We start from the raw sequence: 20,464 nt of genomic DNA on the forward strand, positions 1-20,464 counted from the left end.
GTTGGGCAGCCTGTTTTGAGGAGCCTGTTTCTCTGTTTACAAAACCTGTGCTTGTATATTGGTATATAAAGAGATCACAGACAGCATAAGCCTCCAAAGAAAACTAAACCCTGTAACCTTGCCTCTGGATTTCTGATTGTTTCAGGAAGTGAGAGAACTTAGCATTATACTTAAGCATTATATTCATTAACCTCTTTGGGCCTTTTGTAGCCAGACTGGACTACTGAAGTGTTACAGAAAAATATAAACAGTGCAGAGCCAGATGGACAGACAGCTAAGGAAGGATTAAACTTCAGTTGAGAAAAGATTAAAACCGCCAACTTCCACTAGCTAGTCTAGCAAGGAACGATAAGGGCTGCACCCATTTGCTCACGGGGAGAACCAATCACCATTTCTGCATTTTTCCTCCAGCAATTGATGACTAAGAAGTGCCTAAACACTTTGCAAACATCGGAAGGGCGAGAACTGTACTTCAGGCTGCAGATACCAAGTTGCTTGCTTAAAGAAAATCAAGATAACTCTGGTGGTTCTGGAATGTGCTGGTGGCATGGCAGGGAAAAGCTAAAGGGAAGGCTAGCTAGATATGCAGTGCTCCTCACAATGGGATATGCCTAGCATGAAACATAGAGGGCTGTATATAGAGCAGAGCCAGCACTGGTGCAGCAGTAGCTACATTTCCTCTCCTCCCCCAGTGTGCCCCCCAAATCATCTCCAGTGCCCCTCAACCTTCTAGAGCTGAGTTGGGGGGGTGTGCTGCAGGGGAGATGAGAGATGGGGAAAGGTCAGTTCCACTAGTGCAGCCCTTTCACTCTGTGCACCCTACCATGGTTCTGATACCTCAAGCATGCAGCATATGTATGTGAGCCCTCAACAAAATGCATGACATGGCAAATCCTGGCAACGAGGCTGGCCTCTGCCTTTTTGTAGCCTGAAGCCAAGGCTGAGGTCATCATGTAGCCTGAAGCTAGTTTTCTGACTACTTTCTGATGATAACTGATTGTCAAAGCAGAGACAGAGATGGAGAAGATGGGCTGCTGACAGGCAAGACCACCAATTCCCTTTTGAAGAACTTCTTTCTAAGCAAGACAGGACACAAGCCCTTTCCTCCTGGCTCTTTTAAAGGCATGCACAAATGTAACATTTAAAAAACAAACAAACCAAAAACAGATTTCGCATGGATTTTTCTCCCACTGAGCCAGGCTGGCGTCCCTCCCGCATTCATAAAGCAATTGATAGGCAGACATATCAGCAACTCAAACACTGATTCAATCATTGGCATTGTACCAAATGAGGGATGCATCTATTTCTTGTCTGTGTCTGTAGCACATATTTATTCAAAAGTCTGTCCCATTTCCATGTCAATCTGTGATGATGATTATTATTTTTACACACAAAAATGTGCATTATTTCTGAATGCATTTCCCTCACAAAATAGGTATTTTAGTACACATTCCACCTTAAAATGCATGCTTCACTATGTATTTTATCCAAAATCAGAGGACTGCATCACTGAATTTGGAGAAATGCAACAAAACAGAAGAATTGTATTATCTGCCTATGGAAGTGCAAGTCAGAATTTGTATGTTTCAAAATGCAGAAGAAATGACACCCTGAGACCTGCTTACTTGCACCTCTTCCTCCTATGTTTCCAGCGAGGCTATTTGCCTTTATTTTTTGCTAAAGCATCTTCTGTATATTTATGCAATTAAAACTGCATTTCCCTCCTAACTCTCACCACCCTCCCCATTTTTTAAAAACTGGAAAGCTGCTCCAGGAAGGGAATTACGGGAAGGTGGGCTTGTGAGATCATAAGTTCCAGCTAATTAGCAAAATGCCCACCCAGCTCTTGCAGCAACTGAGCTTAATCCTGGAGAGAAGATTGTACAAGATTGAACAAAATGTGTTGAGTAGGCTTCACACTGTCCAAATGATGTGCATTTGAGTGTACTCTTGGGGTTCTCACAACCAAGCACCATCATCTATGGCACCTAAACTATGATCCCTGCAGCCGGATTAGGCCTTTGTAACATGACCAGCTCTCCTCAATTGCTCAGATCAGCAGGGAAAGGTGCGTTATACAAATGTAACTTAATCAGCAAGACAGACAGACTCGCCATGTAAATAGCCACTTATGTCACTTATCCACTGTGTTTCTCTTAGTGAGCACACATAACATTTGGAAGCTAAATACATACCAGGAAGAAGAGTTTGGATTTGATATCCCGCTTTATCACTACCCTAAGGAGTCTCAAAGCGGCTACCATTCTCCTTTCCCTTCCTCCCCCACAACAAACACTCTGTGAGGTGAGTGGGGCTGAGAGACTTCAGAGAAGTGTGACTAGCCTAAGGTCACCCAGCAGCTGCATGTGGAGGAACGGGGAATCGAACCCAGTTCACCAGATTACATGTCCACCACTCTTAACCACTACACCACACTGGCTCCCCAAAGTGTATCCAACCCACGTGTTTACATACAGCATTAATCAAGCCTGGACATCAGACATTCAGCAGTCAATCAATCAATTAATTTCCTTTATTCGACCGATAGTCAGAAATAAAACACAGAAATAAAACACAATACAGAATTATGAACTAAAACATCATAGGGGTACATGAATAGACATTCAGCAGTCTTGTTTTCTACATATTTGTTCAGTGGGCGGGTTGAATGGATAGGGGGAAAAGAGATATTTGACAAGTGTGGGAAATCTTTGACCCTCTAGATGTCGCTGAACTGCACTTCTCATCATCCCTGGTCATTGGCCATGCTGGTTAGACTTGATGGGAGTTGTAGTTCAGCAACATCTGGAGGGCCAAAAGTTCCTTAAGCTTGGCTTAGGGACTTAAGTTTTCCGGCATCCTTATTTGCACAGCTCTAATTAGTGTATTGCAGACTCTCTTGTGTGTCTGTTTTCTGACCTTTTGTTCACCCTTGAAGAATGTCAGGAGCCAAAGTTCATGTGGTTAAGTGGTACCCAGCCCTGCCCAGACCAAAGGTGCATGTGACAGGTCTACTCTACAGCATCTGCAGCATATCAAACAAATCCCACATATTATTGCATCCACCAACCATACATAGAATCTCCACGCTGTTTACTGTAGGTTCCTTATCTGCTGAGCTCAGCACCAGCCACCGGACTCCATCTGCAGCCCCCTCTTCCCTGCTACAGCCACCGGCTTTACTCCCTAGAGATTTTCCAGGATAGCAAGGTCTGTGCTTATTTTGCAAAGTACAGAATTTGGTTTGGCCACCAAATTTAACACCCTGATTACTTCCATCAGCCTTTAAAGTTAGTTTTTTTGGAAAGGCATTTTCTAGACATTAAGGCTGCTAAAAATAAATTTTCGTGTGCCTGAACAGAGGGAAGGAGCATCAAGTAAAACTTTAAGTAGTCAGTGACTGGGACTTCTATGTCCTTCATATTAAGTTGCTGTTGCTGTTGCTGTTGCTGTTGCTGTTGCTGTTGCTGTTGTTGTTGTTGTTGTTGTTGTTGTTGTTGTTGTTGTTGTCATTGTCTCAAACCTTTTTACAAAATAGTACTAACAAACACATCCCACCCACTGGAAGAGGCCACAGACATCTAAAGTCCTGCAAAGGCAAGGTTGAAGGTCCAGGTAAAAATAAACTTTTTATCTGTAGCTATTTAGCACTCCCCAGTGACTAGCAGAAGCATTATAAATGAGCCTCAATAAGCAAATTTGCTTAATATGTACACAGTTGCATGCAAAATTCAGTTTTTAAAATCTGGGATTTCAGCTGAATTTGGGATATCTTAGCTCAGATTTCTTGTTTATTAGTACAGATTATTAATTGCCTGATGACAGCTAATTCTGCTTTCTCTTTTCTAGCCCAGGGTCCAGCTGATGACAAGGCTGCAGGAACACTGAGCAGCAGAGGCTCCCACTAGCAGCAGCAGCAGCAGCAGTCAACAAGCCTGCCCCACCAGTTTTCCACTGTGCCAAGTTTTGTCTTGCTACTCTAAAGGCCAAAAGGAGTCTGCTGGGGAGGGCGAGGGATGTGCAAACCCAGAGGGAAAGAGCCTTCCTTTTGCTAAAGTTAAGCACTATGCACACTGATGGTGCTATAATAGCAACAACATTCACTTGCAACACTCCATATACACCCCACATTTCAGCATAATTGCTGAAGAACACAACTGGGTGGTTCCTGCTGCTTTTGAACACAGGAAAAAACAATAACCTTGCTTGACCTGAGGCAACTTCCACAGAAGCTGTAAGATGCTGCTAGCTTGGGATGCAGAGTGACAGAAAAATGTGTCCCACTGCAATTCAGCCACCTTTCATAAGGAATACAAACTAACCACACCACAATGGGGAAGGGCTGTAGATCAGGGGTAGAGTATCTCTTGTGCATGGAGGAAGTCCCAGGCTCAATCCACAACATCTCCAGCTAAGGCTGGGAGAGACCCATGCCTGAAATCGTACAGAGCTGCAGCTGGTCACTAGAGAATACTGAGCTGGATGGACCAATGGTCTGATTCAGCAGAAGGCAGCTTTCCATGTTCCAGAAATGGCTAGCCCAAATATGCAAGAGTTACTGCAAAGCCTGTAAGCCGCTCCTACTAGGGCAAGTGCAAACATGGCCACCACAGCACTGAGAAACCAAGGGACCCTAAAGCAAGACCTCTTGCAGCAAGAGTGTCCCACTCGGACATATTCTGCACTTTCCTGGAATTGTGCACGAGTGTCACTCCACAAAATTCCAGGAAAGTGCACAATCCGTCCCTTGGTTTCTCAGTGCTGTACGGCCATGTTTGCACTTGCCCTAGTAGGAGCAGTTTACAAGCTTTGCAGTAACTGTTGCACCATGTAACAGCATAACAGAGATGCAAAGGCTGGTTTCAAAGAGCTGCCTAGGATCGAACACTGTGCTTGAAACCTGAGCACCTAGGAAGCCAGGCTCACACCTGGGCAGGGAGCATGGCAGGGAGCCCCTGGCAGGGCAACAGCGCATTGCAAACCTAACAAAACAGCACAAACATTCCTGGCATAAGGGACTTGACTGGCAAATGCCCAGCCCAAGAGGGGAAAAACAAGGCACAGCCACAAAGGAGAGCCTAAGGAGAAGGCTGTCAATTAGCACACACTGAGAAAACAACAATTAACCTTCATAATATCCCAGATGATTGACATAACAGGTGTTTTCTTTTCAAGTGCTGCTGTAGGGCTGTAGCTCAATGACAGAACACCTGCAGAAGATCTCAGGTTCAGTCCTCGACATCTCCAGGTAGGGATGGGCAAGATCCCTCCCTGCAACCCTGGAGAGCCACTGCTGGTCAGTGTGGACAATACTGCACTAGAAGGACCAATGACCTGATACCATACAAGGCAGCTGGCTGTGATCCAAAGCCCTGCTGTTCACATGGGGCTGGCTGACCGGAAAAGGTGTGGAAATCCAAGCACATGTAGCCTTATCACCACCACACCTTTCCCTGTCCAACCTACCTTGCTTTTCTTTGACGTGGTGCCTCAAGGCGCTGGGAGCCGTGCGCCGGTACAAGCTGTTCCGCTGCCAGGCTTCTCCCTCCCAGTCCAGGCTCCAGTCTGACCGCCCTGTGCGTGTCCTTGGACATCCACCTCTCCACACCTGCAGTCCCGGTGCTCCAGACTGGCCAGCCACAGTTTCTGCTGTGCCAGAGTCCTCGTCCACCACGTTACGTGGCTTGGCCACTTCACAGGCAGGTGCCAACTCCCCACTGCTGCGCTCGCATCCTAACGGCCAGGACACTTGGTCTTTTCGACCGGCAGAGATGTTTCTACAATCCACAGTGCTGTTCTCAAATGTCCTCCCAGAATTCTGGGCATCGTGAAGGAGGTCTCCATGCAGCACATACTGCCTCTCCTCCTCCTCCTCCTCCCGACATTTCCGATGTGTTCTGCTGTGCTCCACGTACCTCTCACCTACCTTCTTAAAGTCTGCATCCAAGCGTTGATCAGCTGTGCACCAACCATCTCCCTTCCCATAGTCATCGTCGCTGCCACTTTCTCTCCAGTGGTTTGCACCCCAAGCATCCATGTTCCTCAAGGCTTTGATGCCAGCATCCACGTAAAAGCCATCTTGATACCAGCTGTAGGGCTTCCTGCAGGCTGCCCTGGTGGCTTTCTCGCTGTCTGTGTAGTAGCCAGCTTCCTCCAGGTGACCATTGCCTACTGCCTCGTGCTCTTCGTACAGCTTGTTCCTGGTTCTCCTCCTCCGGTGGTCGGTATATTGTCCACCTTCCTCCCCACAGTCCCTGCAGACTCTGGCCATTTCGCGGTCTCTGTACCAGATCTCCCCCTTCCTGAAGTGACCACAGGCTCTGCCCACTGGCCTGGTGGTGCCATACAGTTCTCTGCTCCTGCGCTTGTTGTCCCAGTCACAATCACCGTTCCGGCCAGTTCCTCTGGCACCATCTCCTTTCCTGGCGGTGGAATCGTAGTCCTCATACTCCCAGCTGGGGAACCAGAGGCTCCTTGCCTCGGGGTAGGTGCACATGTTCCTCTTGACGTGCCCCCACCCCCTTCCCCAGGGTTCAGTTTCTTGGCAACATCCACCCCCCCCACCTCTCCCCCCACCTCACCCTGGGACTCTGCTGACTAAACACCAGCGACAGAGAAGCAGCATAACCTTCGTACCCAATACGCAGCAAGTCCAGACAGCCTCACCCACCTGCTGGCAAGTAATGAATAACCAGAGTCCCACAGATGAGAGCTGTGGATTGGACAAGTTCCCTGCCCAAACCGGCTTCTCTGCTTTCCAATGCTGAAGGCAGCAGCCAGTGACCTCTCTCTCCCTCCCTCCCTCTCAGGGCTCCTTAACACAGGGAAACAAGAAAGCCTGTGGCTTGAGTGGCCACACCCCAGGAGTGCTTCCCTGGGGCAAAGGAAAAGGGGGATATGCACGCACTGGACCCACCTGGGCTCCCTCTGATCTGCTCCTGGGAGAAACAAAGCCACCCTTGGTTTTTAAAGGTAGTGTTCTGTGTTTTACTGCTTTGTTTTCTGTATGGTTTATTTTTATGGACACCACTTAGAAATGCTAAGGATTAAATGGTGCCTGAATATCTTAAATAAATAAAATCAATAAATATACAGCCAACTTGTATATAAATAAAATCAATATATATACAGCCACCATGGGTCACTCAAGAATGCACAAAAACGCACACATTTAAAGCTGTTCTGATTCCACACATACATCACAAGACTGTATTGTTTGATCCGTGAGAGCCTTGAGAAACCAATGATTTTAGAGCCCTAGGCTCTAATAGGGTTCACATTTCAGGTCAAAAGTATTTGCCCCTGGTCAAGTCACTATTTCACAGATTCAGTCCCGGTAAATTTGCATGAGGAATTTGCATGAGAAATATTAAGCTCAAGGGACAAAAAACCTAGTCCAGCAGACTTCAACAGCTTGTGCAGGAACCTGGTAGCCTCAGCAACCAATAGTTTTCATTCCAAAAGAATGCAGAGAAAAACCTGAAACCATGTTGGCAGTTTTTGCTAATTAGAGAAAAGGAGGGAGGGAGGGAGATATCTGGGGAGGGATTTCAAGGGTCACAAAACACAATTACCAGCCACTCCCCTTGGATCCCTGCCCATATTTTACCAAGACTACTATGATATCCTCAGCACATTTTTTCACATATAACTCAATCCTGTTTTTCCAGTTCTCTCTGACCCCTCCCCACAAAAAGAGAATAAAAGCAATGCTGTCAGCAGGACCAGAGTGAGGACAAGAAAATGCACAGGACTCCACTTCAGCATCCTGCTTCTTCCTAGAGAAACATCCTTGATTTTGGTAGCCCTGTTTTGTAAACCGCCAAAGGTGCGGGCATGTTTTGCCTTTCACCTCAGAACAGCTGACACAGGCTGTGTCTGTCAGCGAGGCTGTTTACTCATTCAAGTGGAGTAACGCCTGTGGAAAGGAGATACCTGCAGGACTACAGGCCCTGAGAAAAGGCGGCAGAGGTGCCCTGAGGTGGGTGGCCAAGTAATGGAGGGAAGCAAATGACAAAACTGGTATTTTGGAGAATGAGTGTGTTGTAGTGGTTAGAGTGCCAGACTAGGAACTGGGAGACCAGGGTTCTAGTCCCTACTTGACCATGAAGCTTACTGGGTGACACTGGGCCAGTCACAATCTCTCAGCCTAACCTACCTTATAGAATTGTTGCAAGAATAAAATGGAGGGGGAGGACTACGTATGCCACTTTGAGCTTCTTGGAGAAAAAGTGAGGTATAAATGTAATAATAATCATAAAAAAACCAGAAAGACAGAGGGAACAATATAAAATAAAAACAGTCAAGAAATATATTTTATTTTATATTGCATATATAAAAATTATATATACAAAATATAAAAAATATTATATTATATATATACAGTGGTGCCCCGCAAGACGAACGCCTCGCAAGACGGAAAACCCACTAGACGAAAGGGTTTTCTGTTTTGGAGGCGCTTTGCAAAACAAATTTTCCTATGGGCTTGCTTCGCAAGACGAAAATGTCTTCCCCCCCTTCCCCCCTTTTTCTAAGCAGCTAAGCCGCTTATCAGCTGATCCGCTAAGCTGATAAGCTGCTAAAAGCCGCTAAACCGCTAATAGCGCTAATCCGCTAAGCTGTCAATGGGCTTGCTTTGCAAGACGAAAAACGCTATACGAAGAGCCTCATGGAACGGATTAATTTCGTCTTGCGAGGCACCACTGTATAATATTTTTTATATTTTGTATATATAATATATACACACACACACACACACACACACACACACACACATATATATATATACATATTTTTTGTTGTCTAGCTCAAGCAAGGAGAAAGACCATTCTTACTATGCTGCCTCTGCAGGAACTGTGTGAGAAGAGGGAAGCTACACATCCTTGATCATATGCACTGAGTTTAGGAGCAAACTGCCTGTCAAAATGCTAGTCCAGTGGCAGAAAGTTCCAAAACAATGTCTTTGCAGGTGCAGAACCCAAGTACAGGTCTGCCCAGAGACCACAAAGAACAAAGGGGAAAAACCTGGGGGACAATAATCATGCAGTTGTGGGAGGCTTAGAGGAAACACCAGCCAGGAAGCTGCGCAAGAAATCTATCCTCTCTCTCCAACAAGAAAAAAAGAAGCAAAATGAAAGCTCCTGACTCCACCCAGGTACCAGTAAGTCTAGTGCCACCTAGCAGCTAAACTATACGATGACACTATCCACACACAAGCAAATTTGCCCAATCCTTTATTCACTCAAAGAATTTGAGAAAGGGTTTCTTTTAAGTGCATCTTCCCCAAATCCCAAGCGGTAATGTCCTCACACACTGGATTACTGGTAGTGAATTGCATAGCATTCTACATGTCAGAACTGATAAATAAAGAACTGATCTGTACTTACCTTTCAGCTCTTGCAGTTCCAAGTGCAGGCTGGACATTTTGCAGTCGCAAAACTCCAGGTTTTCCAAAGTCTCCGTTCGCCCAAGCCCACCCTGTGGCTGCTCCAGCATTGTGCTGAGCTCCGCACGGGTCTTGCTGTAAACATCCAGTTCTCGCTCCAGTTCCTGGATACGGTTCAGCAGGAAAAGGCACGGAGATGCACCTCTAGGCTCGTCGCTGCTGCCTTGTCTCTCTTTGCTCCCTGGCTGCAGTTTGGCAGGAGCTGGGCTCCTCCTCTGGCTGCTGGGAGGTGGAAGCGGCGCTGGCCTGGACGGCCTCACAGAGGTTGGCAGAGCCTGAGAGGGAGGTGTAGTTTTGGGGCTGTGGCCTGCAGGCGAATGAAGTGCGGCAGAGACTGGGGTGCTAGGCCGGGGAGGTGGCGGCCGCAGCACCTTCCTCCTCGGTGGAGTGTGCTGCACTGAACCGCGTACGATGTCCTTCTCAGAGCTGAAATCCAGAATGGAAAAGTGCCGGGAGCTGCTATCGTGCTGGGGGGTCCCACAGCTGCCATGGCTAATGGGGCCTGCCAGGCTCTGCTCAAACTGAGCCAGCTGCTCTGTCAGTTTGGAATCGAGGTCTCCACAGCTCTCCCCATGGAGCACCCCTTGGGGGCGCTCGGCCCGAGCACCACGACAGACAGGCCAAGTATCCAGGCCCTCGTGGGTCCCACTGAAGCTGGAAGAGCGGGATTTGGGCTTCCGCCGCTGGATGTCCACGTAAGCAGCCAAGTCCTCACAGCGCATGTTCTTGTGGGAAGGACTGTGAGCCTCTCTGTCCCACTCCAAGGACTTGCAGGCCTCTGAGTGACTCCATGAGGTCCTTGAGCTCTGGTTGGATTCTGCGTTACTCACCTGACCACAGAGTTGGCCCTTTGGCTGGAGAGCAGGCTGAGGTATGAAGGAAACTCCATTTACGGCTTGGATAGGGTCCACCGAGGGAGAGCTTGACCTATCTGAGGGAAAAGATTCCAGGCAGCCTTCATTTGGGCGGCTGAGCATTTCATTCTCTTTGAGCTCAGAGTCCAAATGGTCTTCATGTACAGCAAGGTGGCCAGGCTTCTCCTCAGTGCAGGCCGGGCTCTGTCCAGGCTCCTCCCACATGGCAAGAGGACCTGCTTTGGGGGTGCTGACCACCTCAGAGTCCACGTCCTTTGGCAGACACCCAGATTCCCATTTCTCCCTAGCTGGAGAACTGCTCTCCTCCAACCTCACAAACCTGTGAGGGAAGATCCCACGTCTCCCTCGAAGCTCCCCCTCCAGCCAACCATCTTCCAGGACTTCCAGAATCCGAATCCTGTCTCCCACCTCAAAGTCCAGCTCTGCTGACTCCAGGGCTTGGAACTGATAGAGAGCGATCCCATAAGGCCCCAGAAACTCCTCACCGTCACTCCATGCCTTCTCCTCAGGCTGAGGGTATGTTCCTTTCACCCCATTAATGCTGTGGATTTCTGAGGTCCCAGGCTCCTCTGGACCAACCTTGGCTTTTAGCGGACCCAAAAGCTCTACGAACCCCTCAGGGAAGATACCTTGGCGACCCCCAAGCTCTCCTTCAAACCATCCAGGCTCTGGGATCCCCACAATGGTAATCATATCCCCTTCCCGGAAGTCTAGCTCCTCCTCCAGCTGGGCTGAGAGGCTCATCAGCGCTCGGGCCTGGCCCAGGGCATAGGGTGGCATCTCCAGGGTGGTGCCGTAAGGCGATCGAGGGCCGAAGGCTGAGAGGCAGAGTTCTCGCACGCATGATGAGGGGAAGAAGCCTCTGGCTCCCAAACAGCTTCGGCCTTGGGGCCAAGGAGAAGACGCAGAACCATCCAGAATCACTAGGTCTCCTGCAGGGATAAAGGATACGAAGTCAGGGGATTTCTAAGGAGTCACCTAAAGCACCCCCTTGCTTAGAACCCCTCAGGGTTCTAACACTAGGAGATATAAGTAACCCCAAAGCCACAAGGGCTCACACAATCTAGATGGAACTTGCCAACAATGGGCATCGCAGGGATAGGAAAGGTGGGCCATGGCTACTATTCTGGGCACTTTCTTGCTATCCTAGGTGCTCAGAGCTCAACCCCAGCCATGGCAAATGCAGCAGAGCATGAAGTTGCCAGCAGTAAAAGTCCTTGGATCATTGTAGCTGGAGTTCTGGGGAAGAAGACACTAGGAAAGGGGCTCTTGGAGAGAAGGACCAGGCTGAACAGGCCCCTCTTTGACTACCCGATGGATTCCACCAGTACCTCTCTGCAAGCTGAGGCTGCCAGGCTCCTGGGAAGTAAAATTGCTGGTGCAAACAAACAGCTTTTCTCCTTGTTTCAAAGCAGGAACTTCCATGGGTTCCACAAAGCTGCTGGGAAACTGTCCTAGAATGAGAGAGAGGGGGAAAGAGAGGGAGAGTGCACACTGTCAATAGCAGGGAAATGTTCCCGTGATTACAGATTACACAAGTGCCTCTGCACCAATACATCCCACTGTTCTCTAGGACATGCAAGCATCTCTTTCCAGGGACTCAGCAAGATTGGTAAAGAAAAAGAGTTTTATATGCATTGTATATGCAGTATAACACCCTGACACCAGATGGCACTGTGGAGTCTAGTCTTTCCCAACTGGATTTCCAGTATGAGTTTACAATGTGTTTAATTGAATCGCTTCTTTGACATGTCTAGATCCAGCCCAGGGGTCTGTAATTCTCACTGAACCACCCTTCATTAGGTCAACCAAAACGTCACAAAATAGCACGTAAGCTTTCAATTTCTGCAGGAATCTTCAAAAGGGGTGAAGAACTTTCCCCCATTCCATCTAGCCAAATGAAGAGTTCTGAAGAAAACTGTAAGATTTAATTTGAACTAACCTTTCTGAATGGCCTTGTTTAATATGTTTTTTTTTCTTTCTTGGAAAATGCATCTTTTATAAAAGACCCATCCATCATGATGTGTTTTCTTTTAATGAATCCACCCTATTCTTGTGACTAATTTGTTTTAACTGTTTTTAATACTGATTTTTAAGCTGTAACCCACTCTGGGACTTCTTGATGGTGATGGACTGGTATTATTATTATTATTATTATTATTATTATTATTAGTTGGGAGCCTGTCTTGGTAAGCCAAGAGGCCGATCCAGATGTCAGAATCCATTCAATACAAAGGCCACATCCTAGCACCTAGACAGCTGTAGGATCCCAGACCTGCAGGTTCCTCTTCTCTCCAATGAATAAGCCTTTTTTACTCCAGTTTAAACTTCAGCATTGAGAACAAAGTTGAAATGATCCATTTTATTTTAATGCATTGAACAGATTACTTCACAGTATGTACCTGAAACTTGAAAGGATTTTGAGTTGAGGTGATGAAAATCCCTCTATGCTGACATGTTACCTCCAGCTAAGAAGGCCTTGCAAAACTTCCATGTTTTGCAACAGAAGGAGGCAAGACAGGACTGCTACTACAGATCTGGCTTTAAGCTTTGCCCTGTGGTGCACGCAGGACAAGAGTCCTGAGGGAGAGGGAAAGGAAAGCTTGAGAATGGCACCCTCTCCTGGCCATGAAGCATTCTCTCTCTGGTATGTCTCATTTACACTGGCAGTTGCTGGACGGCTATACAGCTTGCTTCAGGCTCAGTCTTTGGGTTTACAAAAGGAGAAATGAAATTCTCAAGCTCCGGTGACCTGCATCCTGCCAACTTGACAAGAAAGCAGCCACTTTCTTGCCACAGTAACGTGGACACAGCTCATGCCACAGTAACGTGGACAAGCTTAGAGCAGTGGAAATGATGAGGGAGTGAGAGCAGGGACTGGCACTGCATCTTCTTCTTTCCCCAGGGCTGAGGGCAAGAGACTTCTCCCCAAGTGGCCAATTGCTAATGACAAAAACTGGCACAGCTAGGGAAGATGTGCACTTCCACTGACAGAGACACCAAATGAGCCTTTTCAAGGCACAGATCAAAAGGCAGCTCTCAAGGGAAGACCCAGCACTGCAACCAGGACACCAACTGGCTTGCTGGTTTCAGTGCTTTGCCATCTGCTATATTGTTCAGGGCCCTGTTGTCATGCTAATCCCACAATATGAGAAGCCTGAGTATGTTGAGACATGCACCTTTTATTAGATTGGCTGCCTTGTTGAAGGAAACTGAGAAAAGGGAGCAAAGCAAGCTTTTGGACATAGATAGGTTCCAGCTGAAGGTTTTGAAGACCTTATACAGAGGCCACATCAGACCACTTCATGTGGCGGCTGCTCGTATAGTATCTTCCATTTGTGTGTAGTTCACCAAGTTCATAATCGAGCCCATTTCCTTCATGGCACTGCAAATGCATATTACACAGGGAGCTCTTATTCTAGTGCGTTAGTAACTGCAAAATTGACCCTCAACTCCTTAACTGTGTTGTTTATCTCTCATCTTCTGGAGAGACTGCTGGGGCCACCAAGGAGATATCGGAGGCCTGTTTCTGGTACTTGGCTGGTATATTCAAAGCTCCCAAATAGAAGGGGGGCATTTACATAGCTTTAATCCCCACACACCCTGAGTTTTGCTTCATGCTGGCTTGCTTCTAATTCAACCATTCCTATAAGCCCAGGGCAGGCCTTTTGACTCCCACCTGTGACTCCTTCCTTCTTCCCAAGGAGCCAGAATTCGTCTATTACTGCCAACACTTCTATGACATCCCCCACAAACAGTGGCAACTCTTCGGAGACACTGGGGCAGAAGTCAAAGACAGCCCGTACCACAGAGCCTGCCTCCATCATTGGGATCTGCAACAAAAGGATACAGCGTCAAGGCCTGGGAAACAGTTATGTCATGTCACAGACTGCAAGGGAAATTTTACATAGGAGCAGAGATTCAGGAGCACTAAGCAACTCCAGAAGTAGCATGGAGGTTTGCATCAGTCTGGATACAATGGGAATGGGGAATGTATGACCCTCCATATTTTGTTGGGCTACACCTCCCAATGTCCCTGACCACAGTGACCAGGGCTTATGGGTGTTGGGAGTCTAACAACATCTGGAGGGACACATGCTTCCCATTCCTCAGATACAAGATCACATTTGTGTAGTATTGCAATCATTTGCACCCAAAACCCGTGTGGCCATCCTGTATCTCAAGTTCAGCATAAGGGAGCTCCATATGCTCTATCTTCTCAGCCAGCTCCATTCAACAGGACTGAATGGAGCCACCACTAGACTGCTATCCTTTCCTACAAATATCTGTGGTCAGTGCTTGGCAGTGACCTTCATTCTCTACAAACACTTCACAGTAAGAAGTTAGACTTTGTCTGAACAGCAGTCCGTTCTGACTCCTGTTTTTCTGACCTGATTCTGTCGTACCCTTCTTTTCTGCTTATGTCAGCTGGTAGGGTATCAGACTCTTAAACACAGGGGTATGGGTTGAGCAAAAGGTTCCTGAACTGCATTGCAGGGGGTTGGACTAGATGAACCTTGTGGTCCCTTCTATGATCTATTATCCTTTTAAATGTTTCTTGTATGTTGACCTTCAGCCCCTCCCCATCCATTTTTCCCATGCTTTGCCTTCAAAGTTTAGTTCTTGATGAGTTTAGCTGTTCCTCCACCCTGTTGCAGCTTCACTTTTGACCTTGGATGGATTGGGTGGCAACCTCCATATCTTATAATTACATGCAGCTGCCAGTTGTATAGCTAGGGACGGGGAAGCAGTGGGGGTGGGGAACCATAGGTCAATGGAAGACCACTTGTTTTGTATGTAGAAGGTTTCATCCTGGCACCTCCATATTTATTTATTTTGTGATACAGTATCTGATGGTGGGAAAGGGACTCTGCCTGTGAGCTTGAAGAGGCCCTGCCAGTCAGAGCAGACAATACTGGATTAGATAAGACAATGAGCCTGACCTGGTATAAGGGAGCTGACTACGTCCCTATGATTATCTGGTATAGGTTCTTGATACTGAATCTGACCCAGCTTCCACCAAGCCCTAGGATTCTGCAATGTCTCCTGCAAAGATTCTCCTACAGTCCAAACTGCCTCGATAATTCACAGGGAGCAGTTAACTTCCTTGGTAAAATGCCACCCAGCTCAGAGGGCTGTTCTCCATCAACTGCATTACAGGAAGGGCCTTTTGTCTTTGTCAATGTATTTATATTTCACATTTCCCACAAGTAAATCTGTGCTCAAAGCAGTTCACACACAAAAAACAACAACAAAGTCTAGCTGTAGTGCAAAATACTACATAAGTACAAAATACGACATATAATATCACAGCAACATAACACTAAGAAAGTAATAATCAACAATTAGCTCAGTTGGTTAGAGTATGGTGCTGATAACACCAAGGCCGCAGGTTTGATCCCTGTAAGGGACTGCTGCATATTCCTTCATTACTGGACGAGATGAGCCTCAGGGTCCCTTCCAGCTCTACAATTCTATGATATACAGTGGTACCTCGGGTTAAGAACTTAATTTGTTCTGGAGGTCTGTTCTTAACCTGAAACTGTCCTTAACCTGAAGCACCACTTTAGCTAATGGGGCCTCCCGCTGCTGCCGCACCGCCAGAGCACGATTTCTGTTCTCATCCTGAAGCAAAGTTCTTAACCCGAGGTACTATTTCTGGGTTAGCGGAGTCTGTAACCTGAAGCGTATGTAACCTGAAGTGTATGTAACCCGAGGTACCACTGTACATATAATTAGCAGTTCATTTACCATATATAAACATTTATACCATATATAAACATTAAGTTAACATACAAATAGGTCAAGTTCAAGTATCTATTTGGACTTCATGACTGGGGAGGTGTTTCTCCCCAGCCCCAAACAATTTTGTACTTGTAAATGAAACAAACAAAACTGGCACTTTCTTTTTTACCAATGTGAGGGGAGAAAGAAGCATAACACTGGTACTAGTGAAGGAGTGGAGACCAGAGGTCCACTTTGGAGAGCCAGGCTGGAGCCATTTTATAATCCAAAAACGCCATTTTAAAAGGAGCAAGCTAAAAAGGCTAAAAGCTATCTCTCTTCTGTTTGCAAAAGCATTCTTTGCAAATGCAGCATGTGTGGTCAGAACATTTCACACCTGTAGCTAGCTGCTGACCAAAATTCTGGTAAACACCGAGGAGAGAGCAAGAAGCAGGATGTTTAGCCCACCACAAAGTTCTAAACCGAGCAACCTGTTAAAAACCACAGAAAGAGGCGGGGGTCAAGGAGCATTTACGGGAATTGCCAATAGGTCAAGAGGATTATAAGCCATCAGTGCCACCTAGTGAATAATGCAGCCTGGAACCGAAGGGCCACCATCAATTCTTTAATTGGTAGAGCTTTTAATGAATATGTATAAAGAGGAATATGTAAGGGGTGGGTCAAGGGCTGAACTTTGCTTTGCCTAAGGGGATAAAAACTGTCTGCCCCTGGTGTTCGGGGGCATTCTCTCATTTTTCCTGAATGCACCCCTTTGCTTTATTTGTCTGACAAATTAAACCAAAGTCAATAAAACTTGTGTTTTAAAAAATATTGCTGCCTGGATTTTTCCATTCTGGTCTAGATTCTGAAGTCTCTAACACTAGAAAGCCACTCTGAAAACATTCATAGTCCAGACTGTGTGTTAGATCCAGACAGCACTATCAGGACTTTATTTTTATCTCTCTCTTTTTTTAAAGGAAAGGGAGGATTGCTCGGGTAAGTCCAAAGTATAGCTGGGACAAATATCATAAAAAGAAGATGAGTGACCCTCGTTCATAGATGGTGTGCAAACAGATCGGATACTGTGATAGGAAAGAAAGAATCAGGCAAGCGACCTCAGTCCCACCACTGAACAGGCTCCTCCTCCGAAAGATGCACTGTTTGGGCTGCCATTTTCCAAATGACCAGACCACCAGAAAGTTTGTTGTGAGAAGGCAATGGAAGTGGTGGGCAGTGAGGAGGGGGGGGGGTAGCCATTCTGGACTATTCTCCCAAGCTCCAGAATCAGGCTGTGTGAAAGGAACCAAGAGTGCAGGGTCAGGAGAAGGAGGAATTCCTGTCAGGAAGGGACAGCAAGATGGAAAGGAAACTTAGCATTTCCCTGACGCACAGAAACTGGGCTCTGGGCTGCCAACAACCAGCAAGCTATGTGCAAATGGTGACAGGCACCATCTATACAAAACCCAGGAAGCAAACCCCTATATTGCCACTTCAAAAAAAGGGGGGGGTTCCTCCTGACCCTAGGAGGGTGACCAACTTTTTTACGGGTTCCTGCACCTGCACCTGCAACAGCAACTCGATCAGCAGATGTTAGCAGGTGGTAAGGCTGATCCCAACACTATGAAAAGGTTTGTTTGCTGTTTCTGCACATCAAACTGCTGTTAAAAGCATTGGAGGGCAGGATGCCCTTTCAGATCAGCTGGCAACCCTATGCTCAGTACCTTTAGAAAAGAGAAAACCAGCTCTATCCCAGGGCACTTAATGGGGGCAGGGGTAAGCCCTGTATGCTAGGGATACAGATTGCCTGAGCCCCATATATTGTGAAAGCTGATATACTGACATAGCTTTGATTCCTGCGTTGGAGCAGGACTAGATAACTTTGGGGTCCCTTCCCACACTATATTTCTATGATTCTATCCCCCATTGCTACCAACATCAGAAATCAACAGACACAGAAAACATGGTTACACATTAAATGACACACTTGCCTTTTCTCAGGCAATGAAGAGTACCATATGCTACCCCCCAAAAAACCCCCAAATACCCCCCTGTGATAAGCATGCACCTCAGAGCAATGTCCAGGGCACTAAGTGCTTAGATTTGGGGAGGAACAATTGGGATTGTTTTTATAGAAGTGTGTGCATAAACCCATAATACAGGATGGGTGAGCGAAAGAGCTAGAGGGAGCAAATGTGTTTTGCTGATGGCATTGTTTTTTTATTATCAGGCACTAGCAGCTTCACTCATGGCAACAATGTGAAGCTGGCATTTCTCAGAAATGCTGCCTTGGCAATTCCCAGTGTTTAAGCCCCAGGCAAACCCAGAAACATGCCATAGGTTACACTTCAAATGATACTCCCAGGCTGCAGTATATGTACACTGAGTTCTTCCCCGGACCTCTGTGGAGCACATCAGATCAACACTTCCCACCCCACCAACCTGTAGACTTGCCAGAGGTATCTATCCTAGAGCATCAATAGTGATTGGGACCATTTACCTGCATGTCTCCTGTATCTCAAAACCCCAGGAAAAAGGAGAAGTGCTCACTTGCAAAACGGGGTGATGAAGTTTCAGATTCTGATGCAAAATGCTGTCTATTAAAGCAAGTTAAGGAAGCAGCACAAGTTAAATGTTATACTGTACCTCTACCATTTCAGTACAAATGAATGCTGCAAAATAGCAATGCTTATCCTTCAATATCACGGATCTGAGCTCAAAGTCAATAAAATGCTGCTGCTGCTGCTCTGTATAAGGAAAAGGAGCAAACTAACAAATTTCTGCGAGCTGCATGTTCTTATAGCTCCCACATCCCTCCATGAAGTCTGTGTTTTGCAGTTGTCAAGAAAGAAACTGTATAGACCAGGTTCTCAAGAATCATGCCTGTGAAGCTGTGTACACAATTCAGTTTACTCTGCTTCCAGTGGTTTGGAACATACAACATTAGCTGCAATACACACCTGTCCTGTATCTAGTCTGACATTTCTTATGAAATACTGAGTTTTTATAAGTTTAGCCCAAGTCAGCTTTGATGTGAATTAAGAAAAAGAAGGCTCTATCTGTGTTTTAAGATGGCAATGTGTACACAGCTGAAATCTCTCAAATTAATGTCCTGAAGTTCTTTGAAACAATTTAAAATGCCCAACAGGGTTCCATTCAGTTTCACTAATCCTTGTTCATGAGCGTCTAGAAATCACCACCACAAACACAAAACACTTCCATGAAGTAGCGTGCAAAACCTTAATTATTCACTATACGGCAGGAACAAAATACATTCTTTGCCCATTTGTCTTAATGCAGGAATCTGTTACATGCTAAGAAATCTCAGCCCACTTTGCACTGAGGGATGATTAAGCACAAGCCACACCTTGTGTCTGTCTTGCCTAGAAAATTGCACAGGCCAAAAGTTGTTTGTTTGTTTTTTTTACAATAACATGCTACAAGGTAGAGAAACCAATGTTTAAATGGTGTTAAAACGCAGAGCACAAATTAACACAACCTGTCACAAATAAAGCCCAACATCACAAGGTGCAATCCAGGACAGAAGAGGAGTCCTTGGCAGATTTGGACAAACACTCAGCAAAGCATCTGACAGACTTTAAAACAGGATAGGATAAAAGATCTGGAATTTGAGACGGTAGAAAAAGAAAGGAGAAAGGAACCACCATACTGTATAGATATAGATTTAAATTGAGATATGGGATATGAGATATAGGCAGAGAAAGATAGTTATTTATATTTATATATAAATGGAAGAGCTGCAGCTCAGTGGTAGAGAATATATTTAGCACGCAAAAGTCCCAAATTCAGTTCCTGACATCTTCAAGTTGAGCTAGGAAAAATTCCTGCCTGGAACCATGGACAACCACTGTCTCTCAGTGCAGACAATACTTAGCTAGATGGACCAATAGCTGGCTCTCAGCATAAGCAGCTTCCCTTTCCAAGGAGGAAAGGTCTCCTCCACTACTGTAAACTGACAGGAATCATATCCCCTTCCTCAGAACAGAATTTGTTGTGACTGTCAAGAAAGGTGGGGAAAAACAACTGGGGCTTGAGACAATGGGGATACTTTGGCATGCCTTGTGGAAAGCAATTAATAAATAAAGCAAACAAATTAATGATAATAACTGGATTTGGGAGCAGTTCCAAGCCTGCCATGAAGCATAAGTTATGCTGATTCCCCTGCACTCAAGGGATTCTGATCCCTAATAGCAATAGCTACTGTCTTCCAAGTGCCACTAGACTCAGGTATGCCCTCATCCATAATACACCCAGGTAAAGAAGATGCAGCTTCTGGTTTGACATTTTCACAGCAGCTGATGCAGCAGGATGAATGCTGAGGAAGAAGCCCTGGTGATGCTCCTGATTAAAAAAAGTTCAGTCAGCTGGACAAGGCATGTGGGTGTTAATGAGTAAAGAATGT

General features: G+C 46.2%; 1 protein-coding gene across 2 annotated transcripts in view; it reads right to left on the reverse strand.

The window, feature by feature from the left end:
* The window catches only part of DNMBP (dynamin binding protein), a 51,423-nt gene that overhangs the window by 20,929 nt on the left and 10,030 nt on the right, over positions 1-20,464 (reverse strand). The window contains exons 2-4 of one of the 2 annotated variants that reach the window (XM_083740037.1): positions 14,000-14,153; positions 11,652-11,774; positions 9,387-11,252 (exon numbers count right to left, since the gene is read on the reverse strand). In XM_083740037.1, coding sequence (XP_083596163.1) covers positions 9,387-11,252; positions 11,652-11,774; positions 14,000-14,147 — 2,137 coding nt within the window. In that variant the 5' untranslated portion in view covers positions 14,148-14,153. Of the gene's footprint in view, positions 1-5,466; positions 6,654-9,386; positions 11,253-11,651; positions 11,775-13,999; positions 14,154-20,464 lie in introns of those variants that run through there. The other variant, XM_083740038.1, reaches the window with a different exon arrangement.

The sequence above is a fragment of the Podarcis gaigeae genome (genome assembly GCF_964106915.1).
Source record: "Podarcis gaigeae genome assembly, chromosome: 5".
NCBI lineage: Eukaryota > Metazoa > Chordata > Lepidosauria > Squamata > Lacertidae > Podarcis > Podarcis gaigeae.